This window comes from Leuresthes tenuis, unplaced genomic scaffold (assembly GCF_036924035.1).
Source record: "Leuresthes tenuis unplaced genomic scaffold, fLeuTen1.0.hap1 SCAF_18, whole genome shotgun sequence".
Lineage (NCBI taxonomy): Eukaryota > Metazoa > Chordata > Actinopteri > Atheriniformes > Atherinopsidae > Leuresthes > Leuresthes tenuis.
The window spans coordinates 7,625,157-7,647,572 of record NW_027325372.1 but is presented as its reverse complement, the minus strand read 5'-3'; the positions used below and the strand labels follow the sequence as shown (position 1 = coordinate 7,647,572).

At 39.6% G+C, this 22,416-nt stretch overlaps 2 protein-coding genes across 3 annotated transcripts in view; one reads left to right on the top strand and one right to left on the bottom strand.

Moving 5' to 3' along the window:
• Positions 1 to 257: 257 nt before the first annotated feature.
• On the bottom strand, positions 258 to 2,620 carry mllt11 (MLLT11 transcription factor 7 cofactor). The gene is made up of 3 exons (XM_072370938.1): positions 2,479 to 2,620; positions 1,343 to 1,519; positions 258 to 1,214 (listed from the first exon to the last, which is right to left on the bottom strand). The coding sequence occupies exons 2-3, from the start codon at positions 1,508 to 1,510 to the stop codon at positions 1,122 to 1,124; spliced, it is 261 nt and encodes an 86-aa protein (XP_072227039.1). The 5' UTR covers positions 1,511 to 1,519; positions 2,479 to 2,620; the 3' UTR covers positions 258 to 1,121.
• A 1,548-nt stretch (positions 2,621 to 4,168) lies between these two features.
• The window catches only part of cdc42se1 (CDC42 small effector 1), a 202,905-nt gene continuing 184,657 nt past the window's right edge, over positions 4,169 to 22,416 (top strand). For both annotated transcript variants that reach the window (XR_011908418.1, XM_072371144.1), the window contains exons 1-4: positions 4,169 to 4,250; positions 14,119 to 14,528; positions 20,897 to 21,001; positions 21,955 to 22,026. Coding sequence is in view for 1 of the 2 variants with exons in the window: in XM_072371144.1 (XP_072227245.1) it covers positions 14,379 to 14,528; positions 20,897 to 21,001; positions 21,955 to 22,023 (324 nt within the window). In the remaining variant the exon portion in view is untranslated. The remainder of the gene's footprint in view (positions 4,251 to 14,118; positions 14,529 to 20,896; positions 21,002 to 21,954; positions 22,027 to 22,416) is intronic.

The following is a 22,416-nucleotide window of genomic DNA, read 5'->3' as shown; positions in this document are numbered from 1 at the left end:
CAATATTTCAGTTTTCTTATAGAAAATCATTTTATAACTCTAAACTTCAATAAAAAAGTGGAAAATTATTTAATCACTTGTATTTTTTTATGTTTGTTTTAAATTATATTACAGACTGATTAGTTTTAATATACAATTTTTTTGTGTGTGATTCTTCCTGAAACCATCCACCATATTGGCTTTGAACTTTTACAGCTTTCAGCTGAGAATGTCTTCTTCCTGTATGAGAATTATTACAAATGGAAAATGACAAGCGATTCCAGTCAACAAAGGACATTTTATTTTATTGTTGTAGGCAGGTTTCCGGTCTGTTCCGACTGGAAAAAGTGAACACAAGTTTAAAAGCAACATATAGATCAGAACAGAATGGGGAACTTACGTGTTAATAAAGCAGCTCTGAAGGAAACAAAATGAAACATTTAAACTCATCAGAAAAACATTCACTAAAGAAAAATAAAGGCTTTATTTCACAGCAGATGGATCATGTCCAACAAGCTGCTGGGATGGAAACAAACAGGCTTTAGGACACTTTTCCTTTCATCCCGTTGGTAAAACTTTAAGATTAGGAAAAAAAATTCACTCTGTTAGCAACTTCGTGTCGCCTCCTTCCGTCATAATCGTGTGATCAGAGCATCTTATTTTAAATTGATATGGCACACAGACATTTTTGACTGAATGAATTGATGCAAACAATGTTTTGATCATCAGTGGGTCAAGAAAGTGATGCAGTGTTTCTGTTCTGTCACCTAAAAGGGTTTAAAAATCCAGTCTGATCAGAATCAGATTCTTTTCCAGTGTAAACAGTCCTAAATCAGGTTTGAAAGCAGCATTAGGTTATTAAACTTAAACAGACTGAACCAGATTCATACAAATTCAGTCCAACCCCAGGTGAACTGAGCCAGGATCAGAGTTTAATATGAACCATGATCAGTTTAATCCCTTGTTTTATCCAAACTCTCTGTGTGTGATCATGATACGTCCTCCCATGTCTGTGGTAAACATTTAACACTGATCCAGGGTCAGAGGTCAACTGAAATCTAACTGATCTGGGTCTGAAGGTGCTGATCAGGGGTTAGAGGGCAAGTGATCTTGGGCTGGTCTGGGTTCAGGTTCTGGTAGTTTCAGAGCAGCAGGTTGAGGTCGGCCAGCAAAGCGTCCACGTCACCGATGGGAGCCCTCCAGTAGTTAAAGGAGGAAAACTCTGACAGCTCACCCTGTTGGGGGGAGGAAACGGTTGTATTTACAGACCCGAAAAAGAACAACGTCACAGCAAACACAAATTCAGGTTGTCGCTTAACGAAGTCTGCATTTTAAATAGGGACTGAGAGCACAAATGTGTCACCTGCTGTTCCTGACTCCACAGCTGGGACGTCTTGTCTTTTGTTTTGCTGCCGCTGATCGGCTGACCGTCAGTCAGACCCAGGTCCTCCAGTTCGGACAGGTCAACGACCGGGATGGGCTGCCTCCAGAACAGGAAGGAGTCATACTGGCTGTTTGATTTCTCCATCATGTCAAGAGTCTGAAATGAGAAAGAAAAGCACAAACCTGCAAACTATCTGGCACCAACCATGGCTGGACAGAGTGCTTTTACCAACACTGTGTTTGTGTGTTTGTACATCTGATTAAAATACTTTCATTTTGATATAATTAAATGAAATTGATATCTGATCTGACGAAACTCAGGATTAAAATCTGTTGAAGCTCCATCAGGTGGAGCAGACACCAGCAGCCAATGAGCTCCGTGAAATAGCAGCTGATAATTAGTGGACAGAGAGGAGGTCTATCTGGGTCACTTTATACGCCGATTAGTCGATTATAATAGACGATTTCACGATAAAATGGCTGATTGGCTGCAGCCGCACAGAGTCTGGTTCTTTCTCAGGGGATGTGGTTCCGGTCCAGCATCAATTAATCTTAAGGGGAATGATGCGGATTGTACCTGAGACTGCAAACAGAAACAGAGACCAGGTCATCGTGTCTCAGCAGACTGAAATAAACATGCCACCAAACCCCATTCATATTTCTGCCCATTTTATTTTGGGCTGCTTTTATTCTGGGACGCGGATCCCGAGAAGTCGGCCTGGTTTCTGCGGATCAGAACCAACGGAAAACCGGTGGCCTGGATAGCGATGAATAACCAATGTGTGATTTAATATGTGTGGCCAGTATTCGTGTTGAGACTATTGATTATTGTATTTTTTTTTTTTTGCGACAGGGGAGCATCAGCCTGAGTTTGAGGCGTTGGCCGGAGCTCAGGCGCAGAATAAAATACAACCTCTCATCAAATATAGGACATATATATAGACCAGATGACGAATAATAATAATAATAATAATAATAGTAATAACAATAAACGACATCACATATCAAATCGCTATTTTAGTATTTAATGAGCGTCTGACCCTTTTCTGGCTTTAAACGAGAATCATTACAAAACGAAGAAGAAGAAGCAGCAAAGTGAAAATGACGCAGCTTTACCTGGTTATCTATCAGAATGCTTCCGATGTGGAAATAAAACAGGATTTTTGGGATTTTCCTCTTTGTTCAGCTGGTTTTTGATGTAGGTGGATCAGATGGTCCTCCTGATGCGCTGCCGCAGGTCAAATGAGCTCAAAGGCAGCGTCAAACACCATAATTTATACCTCAGTACTTCCTGTTCCACGTTTAGAAATAAAGGTCCGCGTATATGGACGATTTGTCATCATATTCATTGTTTATTTCCCACTAAGATTTGAAATATTGTTTTATGCCACCATCTTCACGAGGACTCACTGGAAGAAGAGTGTGGTATCTCAATAGACTTTCCTGTATAAATAAAGGACCAATAATATCTTGATGGATGGTTTCACTCGTGATGAGTCTTCCCACGCTTCAGAAACATCTTTAAAAAATGACAAAAAGGTCGATTTGGTGACTTGACTTGGTGGGGATTGTCTATAAGCTGTGGCTGCTTACAACTATTAATATTGTCTGCTTAGATTTTCATTGTTAAATCAAGGTTTGTGGATCATATTCAGCGTTAAACTGTTAGAGTACTGCATTAATTGTTGCAAATGGTGCACTTTATAAAAACAAGAAAAAATTAAATATCAATAATATGCGTCATGATATTTATATGATGATTATCAATTTTGCTCAAATTGTAAAATTTAGAGAAGAACAAGCAAGCAGAAGCTAAAACTGAACTATTATGTCAGTGGAGCCTTATGACTAACCTTATGACTGATTATTTTTTGCTTTGAAGCATCTTATCCAAACAAGATATAAAATATAATCCAAATTATATCTAACTTTTTCTCCCATTGCAGCGATATTTGAAATTCTTGTCATTTCCAAACATCTTGTTACCAAACAGTGCACTTTATTTGGAAAGAAACACATTTCCGGTTTGTTTGACTCGCACCAAGAGCTTTACGATGACATGCACTTACAAACACACACTGTGGTTTGTGCCATTATAGGGTTTGAAAAAACGCTGTAAATATACAAAATATTGGTGTTTTCCCCAAATAACTAACCTCATATCATGTTAACAGTAAATAAATAAATGAATCGACACGAGATTTATGCAGGTTTTTCTTCTTTTTGCTTATGCCATTCTCAGTGAGGGGCAAAAAGAATAGCCACAATCATCATAAAATGATGATAAACACACCGATAAACATCTGCAGCAGTAAAAGTTACATCCAAAGATGCCTGCAAACAGCTGGCGTGTGTTTTTCATCAACAGGGGGCGCTGTTTGATTGAACAAACACGGTCTGAATCAGCTTACACACATCCACCACAAACGTCATCTCCAAAAAAGCACACAACTCTTATTTTAGCCTGCTGGTGGAAGAGAAAAGACCTCAGCTTGTAAGACCCTGGTTTTGTGTACAACTTCAGATTCAACAATTAAAAATAACAACGTCATCTTTTATGCAAAAAGTTAAACATTCAACAGTTTCAGGCTTTTAAACGAGACATAAAAACAACTATTTTTTAACCGTCTTATTTATAGTTCTTGGTGTTTCTTGGTGGCCTGTAAAGCTGACCGTGTGATGGTCTTTCCCTGCCAACAGGGGGCGCTGTTTGGCTGCACAGGAACACAAAGAGGGAGGGAGAAGGGAGAAAAATGAAGTTCTTTTGAAAGAAAAGAGGATGGATTTCCTGTTTGGAGCCACACCTCACAGAGACACTGTCAGAGCTGCAGCGGGTTCAGAGAGCAGTTTTTTCAGCCGCCCTGGTTGTCTGCTGTCCTTCGTCTCTGGTAAGTCTGCTTTTTTCTTAATGAAGCTGCTCCCAGCTCAGATCCACATGCAGGGGGCTTCCAGCAGGATAACAGGAGATACATTAAAATGCTTTAGAATGTGAAATGTTCAGCTGTCACCTGAAGTTACCAGTTCAACCACCTCCCTGAAGGACAGTTTGATCTGTAAATGATCAATCTACAGGGTAGAAGAGTCAGCTCAGGCGTGTTCAATGACTGTTTTTTTGTTTTGTTTTTTACATTAACAGAAAATAATTGCCATTTGAAGGGTTTTTCTCATACTCTTCCCTCAAGGCAGCAGGAATTAAGAGGCGTGTAGCTACAAATGATGTTATAGGACCTTTGAAATGCCTGTGAATATTTTTAACTGCTGTTTCAGTGTTTCCCTCTGTGACCCTTGATCATCTGTTTTCATGTCCACGTCAAGTGTTGAAATCTGTTTCCCTTCAGAGTTCAATTTGCGTTCAAGAGACACAAGAATGCATTTCAGTTCCTCTATCAGGTCGCAGAATCTGAGGGTCACAGGATACAGTGTAACACCGCCACAGTTTCTGCTGGCTTTGGTTTTGATCCCTGTACGGTTTTCAGTTGAATCTGTTCAGCAGGTAAAACCGTTATGAAGTGATTTCTGTGTGGTAGTATGGAGGACACAGAAACGTGTGGGTTTTAGATCTGATAAGTGTAGCTTAGCACAATGAACAGAGGTAGAGGGGCTGCTTGCCTAGCTCTGTGAAATCATCTGTGAAAATATCTGTAATTCGGCACCAAACAGGCTGCGTAAGATCATGGTGACACTGCTGTCAAAGTCTGATAATCTGTTACATGCAGCGCTTCTATGGAATATCTTTATACTGTGTAACAACCCACTTGTGTTATTTTTAGCCACAAAACTGAGCTCTGTGTTATGGACAAAATATTTTTTGATGCTTTAAACATTTCAGGTTAGTCACTTTGTTCCCAGACCAGAGAATTTAGTTGCTAAAGAGGAAATTTTCCTTTCTAGAAAGTTGAAATATTTGTCTTTTTGCTGACAGCTTAGCTTTGCAAGATTTTATCAAGATTTTATCAAAATGAATAAATAAAACAGCCTGATAACATGTAAACACAGTGGGACTGTGATTTTCCTGAAAACATCTATAACATAAAGCTTCCATTATGAGAACATCATAGGTGACCTGCAGTTTGGAGGTTAGAGGTCAGAGGTCACAGGGTGCAGACAAACTCTGCTGTAGCTGTCAGGCTCAGGATGAACTCTGAGAATTGTTTCCGGAAAGCTATGAATGCGATCCTCGCCGCCCGTGATGGAGCAAGTTCCTTCTTTGTGGATCTGCAGTGTGAAGATCCAGATCCGGAGCCAAATTACAGGTCTGCAGAGAACAGAGCCGCTGACTGTGGTGAGATGGGAGAAATACTGCAAGTCTCTGTTCTCAGTGTTAGTGGGATGTGTTCGACCGTTAGGCTGCGTTCAAGTGCACTTAGGAAACCGTTCAGTTTGGAAAGCGGGACTTACATTTGTGTAGAAGAAGCAGTATTTTAACAGGTCTTTGAAAAAAACCTCTGAAGTTACGGATATTTCTTACAGCCTCCGCAGCTATTCTGGGCCTTAAAGCCTTCTTTAGAGCTTTTTTTTTTTCTTTTTTAAATAGCAAGTTTAAATGCAGCCTGTGGACAGTTGACCTCCTCACAGATAACCTAATTTTTGCTGTTTACAGCAGCAGAGTGTTGGTTTTATTTCAATGTGTGACTGTGTGTGTCATGCAAACACACTTAATAACTCAGATTCTTGAAAATTGGACTGTTAAAGCGCCAGAAGAAGTCTCATGTTTGTTTTTTTTTAACCCTCTGACAGGAATACATGTGCAAATTATTAGTTTCTGGAGTGATTCAGGCTAGTTACTGTATTTATTTAGTTTTTCATAATTTGATTTTCTTTAATAAGTTGAGGTTTAGTTCCTGGTTTCTGTTTTTAGTTTGTTTCTGGATCCTGTTTTAGTTTTTGTTTGTTTCAGGATGTTTTTGTCACAGTTGTGTTTCTTAATAGTTTCCGTATTGTCATGAGTTAGTTTTCTTGCTGTTTGTAATTTCTGGAGTTTTTCTGGACTGTATGTGAACTGTTAATCTTATTGATTTCCGTGTGGTTCTTGGTTTGCTTCTGGATAGTTTTTGATAGTTTCTCTCACGTCTCGGGGTGTTTCTGGTTTCCATGGTAGCACTGACTCACAGTTCCTGATCTGCAGGTGAAGCCGTGACTTGGCTAGATTTTGGTTTCTATACAAACGTCTCAGGACCAGCAGATACGTGTCATCAATCTTCTGCTGCGTGAGAACTGAACACTTTGCTGAGCTCATCTTTCAAACAGTTTAATCATTGCAGATGCCGTCAGGACTTTCAAACTGACTCAAGGCTTTTTTGGAGGGGACTGGGAATGTTCTAAAGTCTTCAAGGTATTTTGTGTATTTTAGCAGCTACACAGACTCAAAGTTTCCAGTTGGCTAAGAATCCAATTTCTTGGTCAGTGTTTGTGATGTTATTCCTGCAGACAGTCAGAGGAACAGGAAGTGATTCAGGGTTGTGTTAGAGCGGGTCGTTTGGCGGCATGTGGCTGCTGGACTCTGACCTCAGTGGCTGTTGTAGGGAGATAAATGACTAACTGCTTTTTGTCCTGCTTTTGATCATGTTTGGTAATGAAGTTTAAATTTAGCTCTGTATATTCCTGCATGCTTGATAAATACTATCATCTAATTGCATGATAAATACCAGTATCTGATCACACACGGTCTGTGTTGAAATGGTTCAGCTCTCAGCTTCTCTCCGTTTCTGGTTCTTGCAGATTGCTACTGTATGTTGTGCTTTTGAGTTTGGTGTTTGAGCTGCTGAACCTGGAAACTCACCTCAGTTTAAAGTATGTTGGTGTGATTTTATTTTCCAAGAAGTGAAAGCTGCTCGTTGTGTTCAAACAGAGGGGTTGGCCGTTAACCAGTTGGAAAGTTTTTCCTCTAAATGTGTGAATGAAAAGAGCTCATTGTGAAGCCGTGTGCTCTCTTGCTCTTTCTTGCTCACCAACACTAGCTATGATTCTCTCTACCTGCTCCCTGTCACTTTCTCCACATGTAAGCACAGATGCACTCACCATGGACATGGCCATGACAGCACTGGGTGGCAGTGATTTATTTTTAACTGAATAAATCTACAACATCCATATAAATTTAAATTCATTACAGGTTTTATCTTTAATCGTAACGATGCAAAGTGTCTTAACTTCATGTGAGTGATCATTACTTACTGCTTTTGGTATCTCCTCCGTGCCAGCATACAGTAGAAAGGGTCTCAGAGTAGATCTGAGTAAGAGGATTGTACATTTTCCCAAATCAGGGATGTCTCCTGAAGTCGTTTCCAAACTGTCAGTTTAAAAATCACCAGCTGAAGCACTTACATGTAAGTTAAAGGTACCGGTTGTGCAGTCAAAAGTCTTAAAGAAGATCCAAACTGTCTTCATCAGCAGAGAGGAATCTTGTTCAGATGGGTCTAAACCAAACCAGGAAGCATCGAGGCACTGTTTTTACACCACCTTCAGCCCAAACAACTGCAGCTAAGAAAAAAAATTTTAAAACTGAAGCTGGTACACTACATAAAGTATGGAACAATCAGTGTGTTTAACACCACGTTACAAACAAAGTTAGTCCCATTAAAACCAAACTTTTAAGATAGATGTTAACTGAAACTGTTATAAATTAAAAGACCCTCGGCTCCACAGATCCTGCTTTGACCCGGAAGTAAGAGAAGAAGCCGCTACCAGCAACCATAAGTGATAGCATGCAGCTCATTTGTTTAAGAAATGAAAAAGTAGAGCGAGCTGTAAAGCTGTCCAATTCACCACTCCACATGGTACCAATTTGCTGCCAGCTGTTTTGTCCGTCAATTATTTTGATCCGTGAAGAAATAGGTCAACTGTTAAAAGCTCGATACTAACGAGCTGAAAGAGGGAATATTGCCAAAAGTCGTTTATATGCTGGAACAAGGAGAGCAGTCCAATTAAAAGGCTAAGCTGACCTATAACAGCAGCTCAACTTAACTGTGCGCATAAAGGTATTTTGTAAAAAAGAACAAACCATCAGTTAAAAAAAGATGGCTGAAACTTGGATAAATGTGAGTATTCAAATGGGAAAGTGACCTCACATTTATCTAAACCTGCTGTCGAACTGGGAAAACAGGCTAATGTTGAAGTTCCCATGAAATCAAAGGAAGTGCTTTTTTTATGTTTCGTGTTTAGTGACAATGCTCAACATTTTGTACCAGATGTAGCTAAAAGCCAATTTTCTGTGATATCTCCAAAGAATGTCACAAAAACCTAAGCGTCTAAAATACAAAGACAACTTTAATGTCCAACTATCAACAATCCTGGCCATCATTTATCTTCCACCACATGTCACCAATACACCAGATGCTGCTTTGTAGGTATTTTTCAAGGTATTTTACAGTCTTTCAATTCCTGGAAAGCAACTGAAAATGTTGATGACAAATCCTGCACTTGGGGGCGTATGCTAACTTTGTGTCCGATGAGATGCTTATTTTAGATTTTGAATTAAAACAGGGCTGATGCGTTCAGGGGCGGAGCTCCAGACCGCTGGAGCCAACCAATCGGAGTAGGGAGGGAATTTTGGAAGATCAGCTTCTGATTTAGCAGGAAATGTGTAAATACAAGTGAGCAAATGCCACTCTGCTCGCTGTTTCTGGGCATTTTAAGATTTGTTATTTGTTAAAAGTCAACCTCAGGCATATTGCAAATATGTGAACAATGCTTCAGAATCGGGTCTATGCAAGGAAATAAACAAATTAAGGGTTCTTTACCAGAAAAGAGGTTACGCGTGCAACTGGAATTCTGACAGATGCTTGTTGTTAACTATCGCTTCTCTGGTCAGTTTACAACTTGCCGATTAACTGCATACGAAATGTTTAATGTTTGATTGCGACCCTGGTTGGATTTAGGAAAACAATGATTTAAAATACTCATTTTGCCCCAGAAAAATAGAGGTGAAAACCGGTTCTGAATTCACACTAGCGCGTCACTATTTTCATGTAGTGTTTTAACAGTTCGTCAAACATTTACAGACTTATATTGTTGCATTTTTTTTCATGTCAACAATCCAGCTTGTTGCTGGTCTAATGATGTGGAGCACGTTTTCTTGGCCCCTCTGGTCCTCTGGATGCCAGCAGTCATGGTTTGAATGCCACAGCCTGTCTCAGTTTTGTTGTTGTGTTCATACTTTTATGGCCACGGTTTACCTTCTAAAGCAGAACCCATTTCCAACTGGTGCCTTGAATGTGATGGGGAGTTCAGGGGGTTCAGTGGGTGCCTGATGCCTCCGCAGTCAGCGGGTGTAAAACCAGAGGAGAACCTTTGTGATGCCGTAAGACAAATCTGCAGAAATATTGATCCTAAGAGAAGTTTTACAACCTCTAAGGGCTGAGAGAAAAGAGAAGTCCACCTTGGTGTTAGTGTTGGGTTTTTCCGATGAAATGCATGTGCGAAAGGTCAGAGTTTCACGCTCTCATGCGTCTTTTCACACTGTATATGTTGAATATGTGCATAGAAAAACGGAAATTTGAAATATGTTAGCAAAGTTTTCTTTCTTGTTGCAGGAAGAGCAAAGTTGATCAGATTTTGTGCATGAGATGCGTACACGGAACCTGGCAGACTTTAACCTTCCTCCTCAGTCCAGGCTCTCCGGAGCTCAGGATCTGCTGTTTTAAAGACGAAGCCCTTGTGTTTTTTCTTATCACAAGCTGCTGACGCTCTGAGATAAGCAGCAGCAGGAAGTCAGCGTCTGAGTTTAGAAAAAGGGAAGTGAACCAGAAACCAGAGAATAACAATTCAGTCTGTCTGTTATTAAGAGTTCAGCTTCCATGAGGGACTGTGCAGCATTCATTAAGCATCAATCTATTTACGCATTGTCACGCATCGTCTACATATTGTTTTATTTTCAAACTTTTAATCCAGACAATTTTCTTTGTCTTTTCTTTCTACAAAAATATGTAAAAGTAACAAACTGGTGGTTTTAGAAAAGAGAAAAGAAAAGCAAAGTGCTTCTAAACAAGGTACATTATATTTAAAGAAAAGTAAAAGTGGTTTTATTTAAACTTTTTATGAAGCACACAGACGTAGACGAAGCAAATAGATTAATCAACCACTTGTTTTTGCTTATTTAAGTCGCATCTAATTGATAATCTCTCAGGATATGTTGGCGTTTACCTGGTAAAACTGACTTAACACTGTTACAGGAAACTCAAACGACATAAATGATTAAATGTTTTCTTTTCTAATAAAGCATATATATGAGGAAAGAGGGGGAAAGTTATTAACTAATTAAACTTCACACATCAGCTGGAGGTCATATACTGACTTCACTCACAGGGCCAGCAGGATCGTTGTGAGGCTGTCAGAGGTCAGACTGCTCAGCAGACTTGTGTAAATAAAGATTTTCTGCTCAGCTGCTTGAAGCGTGATCATGTGACCCACAGGCTGCCTGCCCTCACAGACAGACCGCTGCTGTTGTTGTTGTTGTTTAGTGGCGTTTCAGCTGATTCTGCCCTCAGGCTGATGAACAGTCAGAGCAGGAGGTCAGTGGTGACGATGATGATGACGCGGAGAGGGCGACGACATTCATTTGTTTGTCAGGGTGTGATGTTTCAGAACATGAAACGACAGACGTTATCCGTACATAAACACGAATCAAAAGGCAGGAAAAACTCAAACAAAATGACAAGATGTTCAACTTTAATTAACTTTAATTCATTTCCCACTCTTGCTCTGTTAAACTTCCTAAGATTTTGATTTTAGACAACACAAAAGGTGTGAGAGGGTGGCGCTTTGCCTTCCCACAACAACATCATGAGGCAGACATTCTGCTAACTAACACACAAACAAGCAGGAGGTCAGGAGGTTTGAATTAATTTTCTACTTTTTCCCTGCTGCACATTCATCTCTGTTCTGTCATCCACTCATTCATTCATTCATTAATTCATTCATTCATCTCCTGCAGACAATCTGAACATCGTCCACCATGTTTCAGAGATTTTTCTCTTTACTGATCTTTAATCAGCTGAAGTTGTTTATAACTCTCCAGTTACAGTGAACTGTGGGAGTTAAACCAGTGGAAATTAATTTGACAGAAGTAGGCGAATGCTTGGAACATCTTTATGTTTCTGTTTTTATATGGCTGCACAGCTCTATCCATGGATATCCTGGTCTTTTAATGCTCTACATTCACCCTGACCTCTTCCTGTTGACTCTAATTGAGTTCACACATGTGGAGCTTGATTCACTCAAAAAATCTCTGATCATATCCTGCAGCGATTACGTTTTCCACCACAGCCTAACAATAAAACTATTCAGTGATATATGGGCAGCATGTGCTCCACAGGAACAGGAACAATAACGGGCAGCATTACAAACTGAACAAAAAACGCTAAACAAAGACACTGAGTTTCCAAAGAGCCCAACTCTGTCAAGATGAGTGTTTTGCGTTAGATTAAGCAGCGACATGTGGACTCGGAAAAGCACATATTCTTCCCGACAGACGAATAAGAAGTGGTGCTAGAACTGGAACTAGCTGCTGAAGTGAATTGGAAATTGAAGCAAGACGCAAAGAGCGGAGGAAAATCCCCTTGTCTTGTGTGGCTTTCAGTTGCAAACTGAAAGTTTTTGGTTCATGTTCGGTTCATTTAATAAACTGTGAATTGTTTGATTCACTAACAGGAAGTCCACCATCAGGTGGAGCATCTGGATGCCAGGGCCTCAGGCTGAATTCCTCTCTGCTGATTTGTGTTGATGTGAAGCATGAAGCTACATGTTTCTGGCCTCCACATTCTTTCCTTATCATCTGCTGAAATGTGTTGGAGGGACTCCAGACATTTCTGCTGCAGGACCAGAACAGACTGAGAATAGAAACACAGTTTAACCATTCTTGTAATCAGGAAACGCTGGACGCCTCCTGCCATCCAGTCGAGGCGAGCTGCAGCAGGATTCAGGTTTGTCTGTCAGAGCAGTGTTCAGATTTAGAGGTCACCTCGGTTCATCGCCACCCCGGATTCTCTCAGGCTGAAGGAAATTCAAATCTCACCACAATGATCTCCTGTGAGACATTTCAAGCACCGTTATGAGTTCACACGTCTCAGATTTGATGCCTTCAAGTGTGAATTTCGTTATCAGCCATTTGACATGTGATGCACTCATCCGCATGCGTAATTTTTTCCGTTTCACGCTGTTTTCCAGTGTTGTGGATGTACCTTTGGTGGGAGTTTAGAATTGTGTTTAAATTGTGATTACTAAAGGTCTTATTGGTGAGTTCCTCAATATTTCTCAACACTTACTTACAAATTATTATGAAATCTAGTTCACATGATCCCGTAAAAGTCAACAGGAGATTGAAAGTGACATAACATCAACTTATTTTAGCATTCTTTAATGTTCAGAGCTCAAAACAAAACCAAAAGACATGTCTGAGTTAATTTTTTTTCAAACAAGATCGTGAAAACAAGTCTTAAACCATTAGTCGTGGTTCCGTGATTCCTCGATGGCAAATGTATTTATGATCAGATAGTACAATGTAAAATAAAACTGAAGCAGTAACTGCAGGTCAGAGTTAAGTTTGAAAAATAAATGTTACAGTAAATCTCCATCAGAGCAGGAAAGCCAAAGAACTGGGTGGAGAAACAGAGGAGCTATTCATGTTCACAAACCAGACTTCATTCTGTGTTTTTATTGCAGTAATCGCTCATTACTCTGTATAAATCTCACCTGAGGAGGCAAAGGTCAGGTGTGTGTGTGTGTGTATGTGTGTCTTAAATCTTCTGGAGTTTAGGTTCAAGTCTTCTGATCAGTTAAAGTTTGTTCAGTTTGTGTCATCTGGAAACACGAAAAGCAGAAGACCAGAGACACAAATTCAAAGGAACAGCCCTCAGTGTGTGTGTCTGTTACTTCCTGCACTGTGCTTGGACCACACCCAGTGTTTAGTCATGCTTAATGTGCTTGCCTTGTTGACGTCTCAGAGGGTTTGGTTCCCATGCAGCTCAATGACAGAGTGTATACATGTTCTTCTATCATTGTGAGGACTATACGGGGAAAATGCTTTGGGGAAGTGGTTGTTTTTGGATCATAAGTGCTGTTTGAGAGTCTAAAAACTGTAATCAGTTATTACATTACATTGTTTTTCATGCAACGCACAGGAATTTGACTTTTGTAACCTTATTTGGTAGCTGATGGTGGCTGACTTCAGTTGATACTGTAGACGTCTCTGTGTTACTGCTGTTCCTGGATCAGTTTGGTGAATTTTATGGCTTTGATTTGAAACATTTTTTCTTTTCTGTGAAAGAGGAGACTGAGTAAAGGTCAATAGTTGGCAAATACAGCTAGGTTCAGGGTCACTGGTACATTATAAAGTTAGATAAATCAGAAGTAATATGGAAGCATTTAAAGACTATTGACTGAGTCTATCTGGTTGGTTTTGTGTTGATGTGGGGACTTGAGGCAGTTTGACATGAATTTTTCAGGCGGAAAACCAATGAGACGATAAACTAAATGCAGGGCTTTTGATGGATTAAAAGGTTTATCAGTGAGAGGCATATTATCGCAGATAAAAGAAACCACTCTCAGTCTGATTGCAAAAGAGGAACTTACACAACCAGTGGCAGGCTTCCCGAGACAATAAGTCATCTGAGAACTTCCTTCTAGTGAAGAGAGACAAAGTAAAGAGATGAAATGATGAAATGTTTGAATCTCTCCCCACTGGGGAGGTCAGATGGACAGACAGATACTTTCTTCCAGGAATTTTTATTTATTTAAACTGTCTTTTGTTTTCTGTCTCCACAGATAAAACTTGAAGTTTCGGCTCTGAACTCATCACAATTTGGATTTACGGTCATCTGATTTTGAGGAATAACTTTTTTTTTTCTTTTTTTTTTTCCCAACTTCTGAGGTTTCAGCAAACTAACTTGTGGACAGCCCGGCTTCATTTTATATTTTTTTAGTCTGAACCTCCTGGAGTCCTTCTAAAGACCATTTTCACTCTGAGGTGGGGTACATTTGAGGGTTCGTCCTCTGAGTGTCAACTGTGTAGTTTGTTTGTCTGGATGCCCCAGGATTATCCTCAGGCTGCAGTTCTTCCTCCAGCCTGCAGGGCGGCAGCAGAGACCAACAGCAGGCCGCTGGACGGGCGGAGCGTCGGTATGAGCGACTTCTGGCACAAGATGGGCTGTTGCGTGGTGGCTAAACCTCCACCGGTGAGACACTCACACATCTTAATCTTTTAATGACATAATGTCCAGGAACAGTGAATCCTGTATAAGCTATAATAAATAAAATGATCAATTTTATTTGAAAAGGAAATGTCTGCTTGTAGCTACTGTGATGTGTGAGTACTGGAAACTTGACTTTTATATATTCATTAGTGTGTAAGCACAATCGGTGGGGAATACTTTATGGGTTAAGCTTTAGCTAACCCTTGCTGGAACAATAGCTCAAATATAGTTAATCAACTGAGCTCTTATATCCTCTTAGGCTGGTGGTAGATGTAATAGATGGGGTGGGTGTGAGGGGTCAGGGCTCAGAGGTTGAGGCGTAGTGAACTTCAGGAGTGATGTCATTTTCAAATGAAAGTCAGAGTTCCTTAAATGAGGAACTTTCAAACAAAGGGGCACAAAAAAAAACACCCTAATTTATGCTCCCAAGAACAGAAAGAAGCAAGTTGTCATAATATGTACCCTTTAAAATTGTCCTTTCCGAGGCTTCCAAGTCAGTATGGTTCCCACAAAGTCAAAAGAACAAGAATGCGTGCACCTCATACAGGTGGCAGAACTTCCTGTTTCACCTTGACCTCTGACCTGTTTCTGCTGCAGCCTCTCACTTCCCTTTTTTTCACTTCATTTCACGTAAAACGACCTGAGATACATTACGTCCACACACGAAAGCAGTTTCCTTCCCCAGCTCTGCATTCAACTTGCTGCAGCTCCGAACAGCCGCTGAACACTGATGGATCATCTTTTTTCTTTGTGACTCCTCTAAAAGACAAACATTTCAGATTAAAAGAGACGTTTGAAGACGTCAGATTGGAAACATCGTAAATGTCATATTCAAATGATTAATAGATTAACGGGGAAACAATCGGAGCGAATCCCTGCAGCCATGGGAGTAAACCCCAGCACGCCACCATGTGCAGGTTTACTACAGTAATGTGTTGTAGACACGGTGTGTGCTTGTGCTGCCAGGAGGAAGTTGTGCAATGTTGTGCTTCTCTCCAGAGAGCCTCCCTCCTTCCTCTGCCTGTATTTTTAGAGTTTTCTGTTTGTTCTATTGTGCCGCTGCAACAATACACCTTTAATAAACATACTCAGACACACAGCAATGCCAGAAGTGACTTCACTCAGGAAGTAAAAACTGAGTCTCTTTGTAAAGATTGACTGTAAAGATCAGGCTCAACAACTGCTCCATCTGTAGAAAATAATGTAAAGATCCTTTTCACACATGAATGAACAGATGATTAGACATATGTCTCTTTTTCATGAGTGAAGGAGAAACAACAGAGCTCCCTCCACAGTATTTTGGTTGTATTTTTAATTCCATTTCAGTTTTTTTGAGTCTCTGTCTTCTCAATTTTGTGCTCAATGTGTTTGCATTTCTTTGTAGTCATTCTGTGTCCTTGTTGTTGTTTTAGTTTCAGCAAAGCTTCTCTCATTGTTTTGTACATCTTTGTGGTATTTTTGTGTTCCCATAATTTCTATTTTGATTATACCGAAGTTGTAATTTTGAATTTCTTTCCCCTTATTTTGTGTCTTTATAGTCTTTTTTTATGTCTTTTTGTAGTTGCATGTCTTTCCTGCACTTTGCATCTTTGTTGGGTTGCTTTTGTCTCTTTGTAGCATATCACCAGTATTCGGTGTTTCTTCGTAATCATTTGTTGCTTATGTCAGCAGTAGTCTTTGTTACGATTATTGTTTTGTGCCTTTTCTTTGTAATTCTGTGACTTTTAATGCTGCTATTTGCATGGCTGCCACTTCAAAAACAAAAACTGAAACTGAACTTAAGTATTGAGTTCACTTGGTTGATGACGAGATGCTGTCTGACATAAGTTTGAAGCCTCCTGCACAACTGTTTGTCACCGATACGTCTTTGCACATGTATAAACACCACAGTACAGATTATAAAATACGACCCCATAGAAACCCTGACCCCAGGGGCTTGTGGACCTATGACCAAAGAGCCCGCTCAGGGCATGTGCGTGATGTTACCAGCCCTCTGTAGGAGGTCTGTGAACAGCTGATGGTGTGCACACAGTAAAACACAGGGCCCGGACTGGTTTTCTGTATATGTTTATATATCTGTGATGTCACTCCTCAGCCTTTTCTTTAGAAATTCCAGCCTGTTCCCTGCCTTCATGTAGATGACTCAGAGATTACATGATGATGATGATGGTGATGATGATGGAGAGCAGAACTGTTTATCAGCCCAACACAGAGGTTGCCAGGAGTCCTTTTATTTTTCCCCCTCCTGTTTGTTCAGTAACTGAGCAGCAGCCTGACTGTTACGCAACAAAAGTGCTCTCAGATCAGTTTGTACCTCAGTTTGCCATGTTAAAATCTCACATGATTAGGTTCTCGTGGTTAGCAGACGTCCAGTGCACTTCACAATTACATAGAATTGAAGAAATGAAACAAAAAAAAGTGATGAGATATGGCATAAATGTGTGGCCCTGGGCTGTGAGGGGCGGGGCCAACCACGTGAATTCATCTGATAGGATGCTGGAGTTTATAAAGGCTGTCTTGTGTCAACGCTCGGCTGAAGCATCCCAGAGAAATAAAGGCTTAAAATTCTTCCAGTTTTTCAGCCTGTGTTGCCAGGTTCCCGTTTCAATGTTGTTGCCATGACGACAGCTGTCGCTGTGGAGGAGGTAGCATGTAGGCTGAGGGATGATTCACTCCCAGCTGGTTGACCACAGGATGCCAGCATGCTCATGTGTTAGTGGACCAGTCTGCAGTATTAGGTCTGATTCGAGTTTCAACCTCCAGAAATGTTCACATGTAGATGTGGTGCTTCTGAATCAGACTGCAGATGAAAAAAAAACAGACAATAACAGTGAGATGACGTCACCATGTCTGCTTTACTGCCTTATCTCCATTATGTTCAGTCTGAATGTCCCCATCAGAGAGTCAGTGTAGATATTAGGCTACAAGTCAAGCTCTGATTGTTTTTGTTTGAGATTTTAAAATGAAGGTCATTGTATGTAGCCGATAAACTGATATCAGTATCTATAAGTTTCATGGAAGGACAAAGCCTCTTCATGGTGGTTTTTGCTGTCGGACATTATAAATCTGCAGTGTTGAAGAGAAATTAACTACATGTTCTTGAACTTTGCGTGATGTCAGATAATTTGTTGTTCCCTAACCGACCACTGGGGGTCAACACACCTGATTAGTGTTGAGTGGAGCGATGTAGAAACAGTTCATTGTGTTCATTGTGTTCCTCTATTTGCTGTTCAGTAGCCGTGTTTCATTTGTAGCTTTAATTAAAAAAAAAAAGTAAGTGATGCCTGGTTAAAATCAACAGTAGTTTAACCGAGGTTAATTGTTATTGCTTACCTTGCTGTTCACTGAACTATACGTTTTATATGTGAGAAACCTTAGTTTTACGTCACAGTGCCAGACCGTCGCGTGGACGGATTCAAAGGGCCGAAAATCGGCAAAACTGAACAAGTAGATTAACCACGTTTTGTAGTAACTTGTTGGTGGTTGAAATATATTCATACATGCACAGTAACTCAAGTAGTTAGTTACTTTTTGGGGAATAAACCAATTAGACAAAAAAATATATTTTGAGCTGTTAAAGAAAAGGAATTTTATTTATTTTACATTATTGTTTAACAATGCTTTTGTATTTGACAGGCTTTACACATTTGTTTTTAATCCTGGTGGGAGCGAAGGCATGCTAAGTTAACTAATTGCCCGACAATTATCAGTAACATGCTGATTTGACCTTTGTGTTTGGGCTTGTGCAGAAGGATGGATGCTGATCAGCACTCACACAGCATAATCTTCATTGATACACCTGAATCCAAAAATATCACCATGTTTATTCTTAAGCAAATACATGACAATGACTTGTTTCACCAACAAAACCTTTAGTTTTTTAGTTTCATATCGCTTGAACACGATCATTTAAATGTATTTTTCAGTGGGAACTACTTTGGTCTTTGGTTACACAGACTTTTCAGTTAAGTTCAGTTTTTCATTGTATCCCTAATAATTCAAACAAGCTACATCCTGATTGTGAACGGCTAATAAACTGTGCAGAGGTAACAGAATGTACTATCAAGAAGATTTTAATATTTTTATTCTTTAAGATAAAGAAACTCTGTTTAAAGATTAGGTGTCTCATTTAGGCTTTAAAAAGTAATATATTTATACTGAGTGAATATGTAAATATAAATTTACATCAAATTTGAATGAAATGCATTAAAAAGAGTAAATTAAAATGCAAATGAACTATAAGTTACGTTTATTTCACACCAAATGAATAAATACATTAGCTGATTTTAAAATGGTAAACTTGTTAATGAGTTTTAACACTTTCAGTCTTAACGTTTTTAGCATAAAACTTCAGAACTCACTCTAGAAACAGTTACTTTTATTTCATCTACGAGAAGATTTCTTGTGGTCTTGTAGACTTGTCTTGATCTCTTGGTCATGTTCAACCTTTCACTTCGGTTCTGCTGTGTTACATAAGATCTCTGAATAAGCCTGAGGAGCATAAGCCTCTTAAATAACATCTTAATGGTTGTGATTGTGGTTGGGATGTGTTTCAACGCAGCAGGATTTACTGGACTTTGGGAGCAAAATGGGATTTTAATGAAATGTTCTGTGGCTGTCTGCCAGAGCTCTGAGTGTCCCTGAATGCAGCACAGAAACTGCACTATGGGCTAGCCTAAAAACCTAATTTCAGTTGTCAAATGATAACTTTTATTAGGAACACACTGTCTTCAATGAAACTAATTGTATGTGAGTCATATTATTTAATTCTGAAGTCTTAGCCTACTGCTTCTTGTATTTGTTTTCTTTCTCTCTTTCTGTTGCTTCATATTTTTGTTCTTTCATGATTCCCTAAGATGATGCGAGTCGGAGAGTATGTGGACATGTGCAGACACACCAGAGACACATTAGAGACAAATCAGACTATTAAATCCAGAGTAAAGAAGAAATAAATCAATTTTCTGGGTTTGTCACATCACAGACAAATGTGTTGTTAACAGCCCAGCTAACTTTGAATGACTAAAGCAATTATCAAGTAAATTAAATTAGGTCTCTGAATCTGTGAAAATGAGCATTGCTTTCTGCCCTAAGATGCTGGGGCTGTGTCAGTGTATGACTCCCTATGAGCAGATCTCAGATCAGCTCAAATTAACCACTCCACATGGCAAACAGTGGAGTTTAATTTGAACCAAACTAAACTGCTTGGCATGAAATCAAAAACACACAATAAAGGCATGAAATATTTAAGTCTCCTGCTGTGGACTAGGGTATCAACACTGTTAACTTCTGCAGCTTACTCACATTCTCATGGCATCTATGTCTTAGCTGCCAAGGATTCAGCAGATACACATCAGTGCAGTGTGAGCACGCGAGCAGGAGCCACAGAGGTGTATAACTGTATCCGTTAATCCCAGCTACCACCAATAGACATTTTTAAAAATACCAACTGAACAGTGAGGCTGGCTCTGAAAAACAAAATGAACCCTCCAACTCAAACTTGGTAAATCTGTCGACCTGGAACCTAAACGGTGCAGTGTCAGATCTTCACAACATTATTGTGTGGCTCTTGACTAAATTAATTAACTTTTTCTTGTTCTCATTATGTCTCTTGTGGTTTAAGACTTTTCTGGGGTAATTCTGGGGTATGGGAAAGATTCAGGATGAAGATTTCCATGAAGAAGACAGAGCAGTTAGCGAGCTAGCTGCTCGTATGAGGCACTTAACGCATCTTGTAGGTCTGTTTATAACGTTCCAGTGTCAGGGGTGGACTTGGCTTTTATGCTCGATCCCCCTGCATCATGGAATTGTGTTTTTAGACCGGCTTTAAAAATCCTGAGCAGAAATTATTTTAAAAAAAAAAAACTGTTTAACAGCACAACTCCGTAATTCAGTAAAATACAGCTCTCTGCATTGTAATACATTTTAAGCAACATGTCTCTATGTAAATCAGACCATGTGATACATATTAAAGGGATATTAGACTATTAGAGACATGAGACCAGCACACTTAAGACGAATGTACACTTGTGATATATTGAAGACACATAAAAGACTAAAACTATTGAACATGTAAAAAGCATCAGACCATCATCGACACATCTCATCTCATTGTTGGAGACTTGACAAGAAAAGATTTGAACCAATAGGCATTCATTAAAATGAGTTCTATGCCTCAGAGCTGTTATTTTATAGCAACATCATAAACTCGTAGTGACATTCCGCAAAGTGGCATAATCTGACAGCTGTATTTAATGATCTCTGTCAGATGGGCAAAAAAAAAGAGAGAGAAGCAAGAAAAACCCACCTTATTAATGTCGGGAATGTGTGTTTGATTGTGTCTTTCCATGTAGAAGAAGAAGAGGAGAAAGATTGATCGCACTATGATCGGGGAGCCGACGAACTTCGTCCACCTCACACACATCGGCTCTGGAGAGATGGCGGACGGCATGCAGCCAGTGAGACACCACACTTAAGTACACCTGTTCATCTTTACCTGTCATACGACCTTGCAGCAGTCATTGTCATGCAGTTATTTAACGTTTATCAGGACAAGAATTAAATGTGAAACTCTGCAGCTCCTCACAGCAGAGACGACTTATCTACGGCTCGGGCGTCAGACCAACACCAAGACAGAGCGGCATTGTGTGTGTGTGTGTGTGTGTATGTGGGGGGGGGGGTCAGGAAGTGTCATGGGGCACTGCATCCGTCGTGCTTCTATTTTGGCATTTTGGTTTCACATCTGGTGTGTGAGAGTATGCATCGGCTGTGAGATTCAACAGCCCCTATGAAAAAATAACAGAGTTAAAAACAAACAAAAAGACAGGAAATTCATAACGACTTACATGAAAAAGGGAAATAAAAGTAAAGAAAATCGTGAAAATTTGAGTTAAATCTAACATGGCCATGCTTAAAGAAACATCCGTCAGCTGGGGAGGTGTGACATCATCAGATGACATCATCAGTTTTTAGATTTAGTCAGTGTCAGCAGGTGCTCTTCCTTTAAGATGAGGTCAGAGGTCAAACATGTCCTTCCTTTTTGATGCTTCCGTTGTTTTTTCAGAGAATCTGAAGGAACCAGAATGACATATGGACATGGAGTAAATCAATGATGTCAGACCAGTGTGAACCACATAAATAGAATAAATATATCTCCATTTACATGTCAGTATATATTCTAAAATACCAAAGAGAGTTGGGAAATCCTCACATTTAACCTGAAGTTTTATCTTTCTTGAACAAGAATTTAAGTTAAAAACATGGCAAAAAGGTTAGAATGAAATCTAAGTTCTAACTTATTTTGAATTTGATTGTATTAGATGTTTTAGTTTCTTTGCCTGTGGGAGAACTTTGACTGTCGTCCATGTTTTAAAATGGGATGTTTTAAGAAATACTTGTTTTTGTTTTACAGTCTGGGTCAGTTCAGGAGCAGATGAGGTCCAAAGGCCCAAACGTGAACGGGAGGAACAGCATGTTATAGCCGGTAAATAACAACTTGTAACGTCACTCTTCATTTCTGCTTCGTCTAACACTTGCAAGTCTTTAACCCTTTAACATCCTGCTTTACCTTTTGATAAACATTTTTCAGTGACTACTTTGTATCTTATTGAAAATTTCTGACATAAACCGTCTGTTTAGGTTTGATTATAAACGAAAGTATACGTTAAACTGCTAATTTTACCATTAAGCATCAACACAACTATTTGTGTTCTAAGTGCAGACATTGAAGGCTTAAAGGCAGCAACGTACTTTGCACTTTCACCTGAATGAATGATTAAAAGAATGAATGAAGTAATTCTTTCGAACAATTATACGATAAAAAAGCGATAATGAGATGATGAAAACTTTAATGCGCTTCATTAAAGTATCATCT

Coding starts and splice junctions, on each gene's coding strand:
- mllt11 (XM_072370938.1), bottom strand. CDS start 1,510: ATGATGGAGAAATCAAACAGCCAGTATGACTCCTTCCTGTTCTGGAGG. Junction 1,215..1,342: donor TGTGGAGTCAGGAACAGCAG/GTGACACATTTG, acceptor TCCCCCCAACAG/GGTGAGCTGTCAGAGTTTTC.